General features: G+C 64.4%; 1 protein-coding gene across 1 annotated transcript in view; it reads right to left on the bottom strand.

Annotated features, from left to right (window-relative positions):
- EIF4EBP1 (eukaryotic translation initiation factor 4E binding protein 1) overlaps nt 1-6,027 on the bottom strand; it is a 15,068-nt gene extending 9,041 nt beyond the window's left edge. The window contains exons 1-2 of the mRNA XM_085304222.1: nt 5,979-6,027; nt 5,099-5,207 (exon numbers count right to left, since the gene is read on the bottom strand). Coding sequence (XP_085160348.1) covers nt 5,099-5,207; nt 5,979-6,027 — 158 coding nt within the window. The remainder of the gene's footprint in view (nt 1-5,098; nt 5,208-5,978) is intronic.
- Between the last annotated feature and the right edge of the window lie 4,098 nt (nt 6,028-10,125).

A 10,125-nucleotide genomic window follows, 5' to 3' on the forward strand; every position in this document is an offset into this window, starting at 1 on the left:
GGGGTGCACCCGGGCCCCGCTCCTCTGTGGGGTGCACCGGGCCCCGCTCCCCCGTGGGTGCACCCGGGCCCCGCTTCCCCGTGGGGTGCACCCGGGCTCTGCTTCCGCGTGGGTGCACCCGGGCCCTGCTCCTCTGTGGGTTGCACCCGGGCCCCCCTTCCCCGTGGGGTGCACCGGGCCCTGCTTCCCCGTGGGTGCACCCGGGCCCCGCTTCCCCGTGGGGTGCACCCGGGCTCTGCTTCCGCGTGGGTGCACCCGGGCCCCCCTTCCCCGTGGGGTGCACCGGGCCCTGCTTCCCCGTGGGGTGCACCTGGGCCCTGCTTCCCCGTGGGTGCACCCGGGCCCCGCTTCCCCGTGGGGTGCACCCAGGCCCTGCTTCCCCGTGGGGTGCACCGGGCCTCGCTTCCCCGTGGGTGCACCCGGGCCCCACTCCCCTGTGGGTGCACCCGGGCCCCGCTCCTCTGTGGGGTGCACCAGGCCCCGCTTCCCCATGGGTTGCACCCGGGTCCCACTCCCCCATGGGTGCACCCCGGCCCCGCTCCTCCGTGGGTTGCACCTGGGCCCTGCTTCCCCGTGGGGTGCACCAGGCCCCACTCCTCCGTGGGTGCACCCGGACCCTGCTCCTCCGTGGGTGCACCCAGGCCCCGCTTCCCCATGGGGTGCACCCGGGCCCCACTTCCACGTGGGTGCACCCAGGCCCCGCTTCCCTGTGGGATGCACGGGGGCCCTCTTGCCCCGTGGGTTGCACCTGGGCCCCGCTCCCCCGTGGGTGCACCCAGGCCCCGCTTCCCCATGGGGTGCACCCGGGCCCCACTTCCGCATGGGTGCACCCGGGCCCCGCTTCCCTGTGGGGTGCACGGGGGCCCTCTTGCCCCATGGGTTGCACCTGGGCCCCGCTCCCCCATGGGTGCACCCGGGCCCTGCTCCCCTGTGGGGTGTCCTCAGGCTCCTGCTCCCCCATGGGGTGCACCTGGGTCCTGCCCCCCCCCATAGGTGCACCCAGGCTCCTGCAGCCCTGTGGACGCCCCCGGCCCCTTGCGCTCTGCCCTGCTCCCCCCTGCACAACCCCTGCACCCCGGGGGGTGCCCCATCCCACCCCCTGCGCTGACCTCGTGGGGGGCTCAGCCCCCTGCTCCCCGGCAGCGTCCCCCAGCAGTGACCCCTGCGTGCCCTGCCCAGGAGCTCGCTCCGGGGTGGCCGTGACGCCTGTGGGGACAGCTGTCCCGTCCCACCCGCCGCGGTGTCACCCGGCCCCGCGTGGGTGGCCGCCGGCACCGGGGGGGTGCCGAGCCTCGGCCCAAATGGCTCTTGCCCGGGACCACCCCGGCTCGGAGGCTGCCGGCCGCGCCACGGCCCGTCCTGCCTGCCTTCTTCCAAAGGGATCGAGCTTTCMCCTTGACCCGTTACAGGCGCGTTASGAGGYGGGTTGTGTCTGCAGCCCCGTTAACCCGCTCTCGCAAGCCTTGGCGCTAGGACTCTCCCACCCCTTGCAAGCAGAAGCGCTCCGCCGTGCGAGTGCTGCCCGGTGGGCGCCGCGGGCCCCTCTCCCGGCGCAGCCCCCCTGCCGCCGCCGGCGGCCCCCGCTGCCCCGCGCGGCGGGAGGCTCCGGGACGAGGGTCGGGGTCCGAACCGGGGCACCTCGCCGAAGGCTGAACCCGGGGCTCGTCCCCCCGCAGCCGAGGTGGCCGCGGAGCCGGGAGCATCCCGGTCCCGGCGCCGGGTGCTCCGGACCAGTGCTGACACCTGCTGATGGCCGAGGAGATCGGGAACGCTGCGCGGTTTTCCCGTCCGCCCGCCTGCGTGAAGCACCTTTTGGAAAACTCCGAGGACGGTGCCGGGACCGGGACCGGGAGCCGGGCTGCTGCACGCCGGACCCTGGCCCGGCGTCCCGCGTCCCCCTTGCCGCCCGCCGTGACCCGCCGCGGGAGGGGGCTGCGAGCCGGCAGGGACGGAGCGGGGGGCGGCCGGGGCGGCGGGGGCATCGCCCGGGCTGCCAGCTGCTGGGCTCATCACGGGAGCYGGGCAGGAAAACAACACATCCGGCAGCGCGGGCTGACCTCAGCGCCGACCCGCAGCCCCGCGAGCCCGGGGCCCTCGCGCTATTGAATAGCAAGGCCCCGCCGCTTCCTCCTCCTCCTCCTCCTCCTGCTGCCTCTGAATAGCCCATTAAGGGGTCAAGGAGCCGGGGCAGGTCAGGCTCCAGGGGCGCATCCTGGCCRGGCAGGAGCGCCGGATGCCAGCCGAAGCGATGCCGCTGCCCCGCGGCCCCGGGGACCGACAGGTTCATCCCGAGGAGCCGGGCGATGCCCGTGCCGGCGTGAGCCCTTCCGCGGAGCCCCTTCGGCCAGGGCTTTCCGACGCCATGCGACGGTTTTCCGACTGCTTGGCTCTGACGGAGACGGGAGCTGGAGTCTGCTGAGCCGGGTCCCGGGCACACGGATGCCCGACCCACTCTGGCCTGAGAAGAWGCAGCTTTTCCAGGCCCCGTGCAGGAGGAACGCGTGCAGAAGTCTCTCGGGAGGTTTAAGAAGAGTCGCCGGGTGCGGGGCGGCCCCAGGAGCCCGCAGGGCCGCGGGCAGCGCCGGCAAGTGAAGCCTCCTCACGGACCCAGCGCATCGGGGCATTTGTATAGCTCTGTTTTTATTTCTATACTTTTATATTTGCATTTGCATACTGACGTTTGAGCACCTACACCGGTATTTATGCACTAGCCCGGGGAAGCCGATGCCTTGGCGGCAGCCCCCGCGCAGGGCTGGGGTGCCGAGCGCTTCCGTCCGCCCTGTTTACATCCCCTCGATGGCTGCTGCAGATAACGGCAAAGCACCGCCCGGAGCCGCCCGCGCCGGCAGCCGCGGCCCCGTAAACAAGCCACCCGGCGGGGAAGGGCACGGGGCGGCGCCAGCGCCGGCGAGGGCTTTGCACGACGCTCGTGCAAGCCCTGCCTTGGTGGCTGGCCCGCTGCGCCGCGCAGCCCGGCCAGGCCGGCATGGGCAGACGCTCCCACACCGGCGGCCGCCCGCTCCCTGCGTGCCGCGCCGCCCCGCGAGCAAGGAAGCCTTTCCACGCCGAGAGCGGTGCTGCCGGAGCTCTCGGCTCCGACAAGCATCGTGGCGGCGACGGCCTGCCAGGAGCAGTAACAGGCTTTAGCCCCGGCGGCCAGCGAGCCCGGCTGCACCCAAGGGTGCTCGATACTGGGAGCTGGGAGCACCGGGAGCTGGGAGCACTGGGAGCACCGGGAGCTGGGAGCACCCCGGCACCCAGTGCCCCGGCGGGGTTTCCCGCGGGACAGCCGTGCCCTCCCCGCCTCCCGCCGCCGGCTCCGAAGCCCAGGCAGGAATTAGCCTTTTCCCCACTTGCTGCTCTCGAGAAGGACGTTTCTGAGAAATATCTGGGAGCCAGAAGGAATGCACAGGTTAAAAATAGCCGCGGGGACGTGGGAGCCGCGGAGCGCGCTGCCGAGGGAGCCCGCACGCTCGCGGGAGGCCCGGGAAGTCTCTGATCCTGTTGTTGTTGTTTTTGCCCTTTTCTAAACAAGCACGAGGAAAAGAGCTCCGTCGCAGCGGGCGCTGCCGAGCCGCCGGCGCCAGGAACGCCCGCAGAACCCTTGCAGAAAGCGGAAAGGCAAACGGCTCCCTCCGGCCCCGTGCAACGGAGGCGATCTCGGAAACGTCTCCCTGGGTCCATGCCTCTTCTCCAAGGCGCTTCCCACGCGCCCGTGGCTTTCCCGGCTCCCCACCCGGAACGGGGTGAGGTTTGCGGGAGGCTCCCGGGCGCTTCGCCGGCCCCCGCATCGGTGCCCAGCGCCGGCAGCGAGGCGCTTTGGGGACTTGTTGCCGTTTTCCTAGCCCCGTTTCAAACAAGCAGGAATAGGGCGCCAGATCCCGCTGGCAGCCCAAGGGGTCTTGGCTTCCCTGGACGTCAGGCTGAGGCCGACAGGGAGACGGGACGTGTTGGAAACAAAATCCTTCCGCAAGGTGTTTTAAAAATGGCAGAAATGGGGAATAACTGCTCGAAGGGAATTTCTCTTGCGCCTGGTGCAGACTTTCCATGCGCAACATGGGAAAGAAAACAACATTTAAGAAAACACGTATATCTGAAACAGGATTGCACTGGGACCTGGGGGGCAGGCGAGGGGCCGGAGGCTGCTCGAGCGTAGCCTTTGACCCGGGCTGCATTTCAGGGCGCTGGAGCCCCCTCCCCGGTTCCCACCACGCTGCCGTGCCCAGGGCGCATCGCCCGCGAGCTCCGGGTTTGCCGGGGCCAGGTCGGCTCTCCCGGCGCTGCCGCGGGGAGCTGCCGTCGGCRCGTGGTCCCCATCGAAGCAGGCGCTGGTCATGGGGGCGATTTTAGGCTCTCCCCACCGCAAAGCAAAAACCCTCTGCTTCATCCACGGAGGAGATGGGACGGGCACAACCGTGCCGAGGGCAGGGACGCCTTTCGCTCCAGAGGAACAGCGGGATGTGAGCACGCCGAGCTTGGAAAACGACAGCTTGCATGAAAATCAGCGAAACAGCACGTTTTTGCTCTTTCTTATTGTTCTGTCCCGGAGCTTCTGCCCATCCTGCCGGGCTCTGTCCGAGCCCCCGCGGACACCATGGTATAGCGCTCGTGGCTGCGCTCGCCGGGGAGGGGAGCTTGCACGGAGCTGGGAGTTTATGTGCAGCTTCCTCCGGCCTTCCCGGGACACGCAGTACCCGGCGGGTTAGGGCTTCATCACAGCCTGTTTATGTGCTGACGAGGAAACATGATGACAGATAATCCCAAACAACTTCAAAGCAAGATTTGCGAATCCGGTATGGAAACTATTCCTGAAGTCTCAGCGCGGAGGCTCATTACCGCCGCGGACATGAAAGGAGGAGCGGGACCGACTGCCAGCAGCCGAGCGCTGGGACTGCCCGGCGCCCGGCCCGGGGGGGCCGGGGCAGAACGGCGCTCCCGAAAGGGCCCCTGCCCGGGCGGAGGGCGCGGGGCGGCTCTCCGCSCCGCGGCGGGCGCAGCCAGCGATGCCGAAACGTGTCCGCGCAGCAGCGCCCGCGCCACGCGCCCTTACAGCCCCGGACACGTGCGCAGGGCCTTCGCTTTAACCGGGATAACTCACCTCTCCGTCAGACGGAGCGGGAGAGGGCTGATGCTGAGATCAGCTTCTGGGAGAGACCGTGATGAGATCTGCAGGGCCTGAGCTGCCCCCGCCGTGTGGTCCATCCCAGCTGCAAGACGTTTAGGGATTGCACAGGGGGAATAAAAAGGCCAGGAGAGGGGCCAGGGCCTTCCTGGGTGTAGGGGGCCTGGTGGGAGGCTGGGGTGGCCAGGCTCAGGGTGCTGCAGCGGGCTGGCAGCCTCATGGAGCAGCGCATGCGGATGGGGTTTCTGGGGTCCCTGCTCTGAGCAGGGCCAATGCCAGCAGTGCATTTGGGTTTCTTGGGGTGTTTATGGGAGAATGATCTTGGGGAGCTGTAGGGTGAATGCTCTGGAGTTGGCAGGRTTTGCATGTTGTGTAGCTGGTTCTCCTGCTCGTTTCCCTGCAGAAGCTGAGCCTGCTGYGTGGTACCTGCCTGCACGCACCTCCCCTGAGTCTGCATACCTGGCCCAAAGGTTTCGAGGGCTTCAGCATGGACCCTGGTTGCCCTGGCTAGGCTGGGAAATGCAAACCATGCCAGGAGGAAGGATGCTATTGCTTTGCTGGAGCATGCATGTGTCTTGGAAACCTTTTCCCCCTGCAGTGGAGGAATGACCGGCTCTGGCTCCTGACGGCATAGCRGGCAATGCTTTGCAATACTGGCCTGGCTGCAGCGAGGTGCTGGCACTGTGGCTTACTGGTGTGAAGCTGCATTGCATTGCTTTGGGAACAGCAGGGACTCTTACCTGCTCAGCTCTACATACCTGAGCTCTGGGGGATGGAAAGGCAAAAACCTCCAATGCTCTGGCAAGTATCRCAGTGTAATCACTTGCTGCCCTGGGGTTTGCTTTCTTACCCTTACCTGCAATCAGGAAGAGCAATGTGCTTAGGAGGCTGCTGGAGCTTCGCATCCTGGGGATGAGGTGAGCTGCTAGTGACCCATTGCTCTACAGCCACATAGCAGGATGTAAAGTCTTCTCCAGTAATTAACACCCCCTGCCAAGCCCCAGTGCACAAGCAGTGCTGAGCTCTTTTGGGCATCTGAAGAGTGTTTTCAGTCTTCCTTGATCATCTAAGTGAAAAGCTCCCAGTTCCTCTAGATGTGGGTAAAAAACCAGCCCTGGTGGGAGAGCAGTGTGGGGCTGGGTGGGATGCCCTGGCCCACGCGAGAGCTGCTGACAGCTCTTGGCTGCCAGAGTGGCTCCGGCCGGGCGCTGGTTTCTATCGCTTGTTCTTCAGCGGTGAGTATGGGAACAGCGTGCTGGGAAGAGAGCATGAGTTCCCAGCTATAAAAAGCCTTTGTTTTATCCCAGCCTTGGCAGAGTTTGGATGTGCTGTGTTTAATGATGCCGGAGCCCAAGCTGGCGTTTGCCTGTTGCTTCCTAGGTCTCTCCCTGCTGACCAGCCACCCTCTCCTTGGCGGCTGCCTGTRCTCTTGGGGCCCAGCTGGTTTTGGTGAGCTCGTGGGTGTAATTATAAATGGAAGATGAGGATTAAAACTGCACTTAATATCTGAAGCAGCTSGTCAGGGGAGCTTGAGCAGGGGTCTGATAGCTGGTACCGTGTCCTCCTCCTCGCCATTGCCCAGCATCGAGCCCTTGGTATGAAGAGGGCTGAGCACAGGCGCGTGTGCTTGCACACCTGCCTGGACTGGGCTTTTCTGGGATCGTGCAATGGCCTGTGCTTGTCTCCACGCACATCCAGTGCTGGTGCAAGTCCCTGTTCGGAYAAGCTGCAGCCAGGCACCAGTGACTGTCAGCAGGACGGTCAGCATCGTGCCTCTGGCTTGTTTCGCAGGTCTGAAGGAGGCTGGTCTTCCACCAGCATGCTCAAAATGCTCTCGTTGCGTTGGCCTTTCCCTGCACAGAGGCTGTGGGGCAGGCCAGAGAGGGGACCGGCTGCGGGAGCCGCTGGATGCCTTCTCCAGTCGCCCTGGCTGTCATCAGGACAACCCTGTGACACCAATGCTGCTCTGGCAGCTGGTGCTCTGGGTGAGAAGCAACTTCTGCCAAAATGGGAGCATCCTATAGGGAATTTAAAGTTCTCACATGCTGTTCTGTCACCTTTCTATTGTTGCTCTATGTCCATGAAACTCTTCCTCCCTTTCCAGGTAGCAGAYTGGGATTGCAGTATGGTCCTGCAGCTGTGTCTGTGCTGTTCCCACCTTTCTGAAGTTCCAGTGAAACTTCCAGCGAGGAATTGCTTAAAGAAAGTGAGAGCTTGTGCCTGCCAAGCTCCTGCAGCTGTCTCCAGCTACCCTCTATCTGCTGAACCGCAGCTGCTGATGTTCTGCTCTGTGTCTCGGGTAATGCCTTATCCCAGGCACTTGGTAAGGGGGATTAATAGAACCAGAGCAGACTGTGAATCTTAATCACTTAATTAGGGCCGTGTCATGTGCATACAGCCTGTCTGGGGTGGATAAGTGTGGCACAGGGATTAAACTGTGTGGGGATTTGGTATCCACTTAAGCAGGAGTACCAATAGGTGGAAAAAATGCTTGTAGGATTGCAAGAGTGATTTACACCTGATTGAGGCTCTGGATTGCCAGGACCAGCTGGGTTCCCTTGCCATGTTGCAGGGAGCAGAAAGGTCCTAGCAGGAAGGCAGGTTAGACCTTGAGCCTAATTAACTGCAGTTGCAGGCTGGGCTAAGCCTATGTGTGTGGTGGAGAACGCTGCGGAGAGGTGGGCTTGTGTCCTGCTACCTCGGGATGATGTCAAAGTAGTTCCTGAGGAGCCTACAAAAAAGCCTGTATCTGGCCCATGTTAATGCACCTGCYGGGGAGGAAAGCATGGGTGCAGCAAGGGCGAGTGAACGGGAGGGAGCCGTGGGGTGGGATTTTACAAGGGGTTTTACAGGAACAGGCTGGTTGTGGGAAGCCCTCTGAACGAGGGGACCTGTCTGAGCGGCGTGGGCTGCTCCCCGAAGCAAGCTGGCGGACGTGCCAGGCTGGGCTGCTGGAAGGGGAGGACAACTCCTTGCAGGCTGTCGCAAGAAACATCCCCCAGGAGAGTCCTTGGCCCTGCGTGGGGAGAAACCCCAGCACAGACGGAGCCCTTGCTCAGTCCCCTTGGGTCTCGCGGATCCGCTGCTGCGTGTGCCCAGCCAGGAGAGCTGCGCCGCTCCTCCCGCGCTCTCCAGGCAGGGATCTTCCCTGATCCACCCGACTTTATAGAAATGCATTTGTAAACATCCACTGTTTGTTCTGCGGCGGCAGCCGAGGGGCTGCCCCGGTGCAGGGCGCGCGCTCCCCCGGGGCGGGGGGCCCGAGCCCTCCCCGGGCTGGCGGTACGAGCCTGCCRCGTCCTGCGGAGCCGCTCGCGTCTGGAGCAGAGGGCATCAGGCTCAGGGTGCTCTCGCTTGCTCTGTGCGAGMCCCAGCATCTTCGTGCTTCAGCTTTCCCAGCTGTAAAACTGGGACAAAGATACTGAATCACGTTACTTCCCCTGCCTTAACRGAGTGATGGAGACTCTCCCTTCCTCTCCCTCGGCGGGAAGCCGTTTGCCCGGGCTCACCCAGCGGAGCCGTGGCCGAGCAGAGCCAGGCCTCCCGTCTCCGTGCCCGGCCTCCGCGCCGAGCCCCAGGGCCCCCGCTGCTTGTCCGTGGTCGTTCCCACAACCGTCYCCGCTTTATTTTTCAGACTGATAGCCCAGCCGCTGCTTCACRTGACTGTTCGTGCAGGAGTTGCATGGATAGCTGCTTCGAGGAGACTTTTCTCTTCTCATGCATGTTTAATTTCTGCCGTACACCTTTCGAGTGGAATGACAAATGACACTGCAAATAGTAAGTTCAAGGCTCAGGCCAAGTCAGTAATTAATGAAAGAGCTGGGGCTAAAAGGGGCTGCATCAAGCCCTCATCTGACTCTGAAAAAACAAGGCAATCTTGTAAAGATCGAGCTTGTAAAAATCAAGCTCTGTTTTGCTAGGTCATGAATGGGAAGAAATGCCAACTGGATAATTTTTTTACATATAACTTTTGTTTCTTCTTTGTCAACATTCCCCCGTTTGGCTGAAACTTCAAAATACCATATTTGGAGAGCGCCAGTCTTATAAGTTCCAGTATTTGTATAAATAGCAGATAGTGAAAAAATTGCCCGCTCCGGAGCCTGAGCAGGGGCCCTCCGGAGGAGCGGAGCTGCGGGCAGCGGCTCGGCTGGGCCGCTGGGTCTCGGGAGAGCGGCGCCTCGCAGGCGGCTGCCGTGCGCCCGGGCTGGGTCGGAGCCGCGGCGGGTTGGGGTTCTCCAAAACCCAGCAGCCGCTGCCACGCTCAGAAGCGGGAAGGGGAGCGGTGGGCTCGACCTGGCTGTTCCCCCTGTTCTCCTTCATCAGCCGGGGAGAGTCCAGGCAATAAGTGCATCAGTGGAGTGTGACTGAGATGCGGCGGATGCTTTCTTTCGAAGGGAGACTGTCCCTGGCTGTCCCTCTGCTAGTGGCAGCTGGGGGGGGTCAATGTCCCCCTGGGGGCAGTCTGCCTGGTCCCCTCCTCCTCCTGCCGCAGGATGTGTCCCCAGAGCATCCCTGCCTGGGCGGCTGGGGAGGTGGYTGCCCAAGGGAGGGGACCTGCCCTGTGCCTCCACAGCTCCTCTGTACGGGGAGCCCTGGAAAAGCGAGGGGACGGAGCAGAGGCTGCTCTGCAGGGGGGCTGGGGGGAGAGCCTGAGCATGGGGTGCACGGGGAGGGGTGCACAGGGAGGRACTGGCGTGCAGAGCAAGAGACGGGAACGCACGGAGTGGGTGCTGCTGCACGCTCCTGTCCCTCGCCGTGCACCCCAAGGAGCAGAAGCGTGCGGAAAGGAGGCAGGGTGCAGGGCGAGGGACGGGGGTGCGCGGTGAGAAACGTCCCGCGCAAGAGCGGGGGTGTGTGACAAGGGGTGGGGGCAGAGGGTGACCAGGTGGGGTGCGCAGTGAGGGCGCTGGGGTGCGGGAGCGGGGTGCGGAGCGAGGGGCCGGGGCCGGCCCGGGGGGCGGTGGAGGCGGCCCGCAGCCCTCCGCCGCGTCCCTGGTGGCCGG

The sequence above is a fragment of the Rhea americana genome, unplaced genomic scaffold (assembly GCF_003343005.1).
Source record: "Rhea americana isolate MKP2758 unplaced genomic scaffold, rheAme1 scaffold_204, whole genome shotgun sequence".
NCBI lineage: Eukaryota > Metazoa > Chordata > Aves > Rheiformes > Rheidae > Rhea > Rhea americana.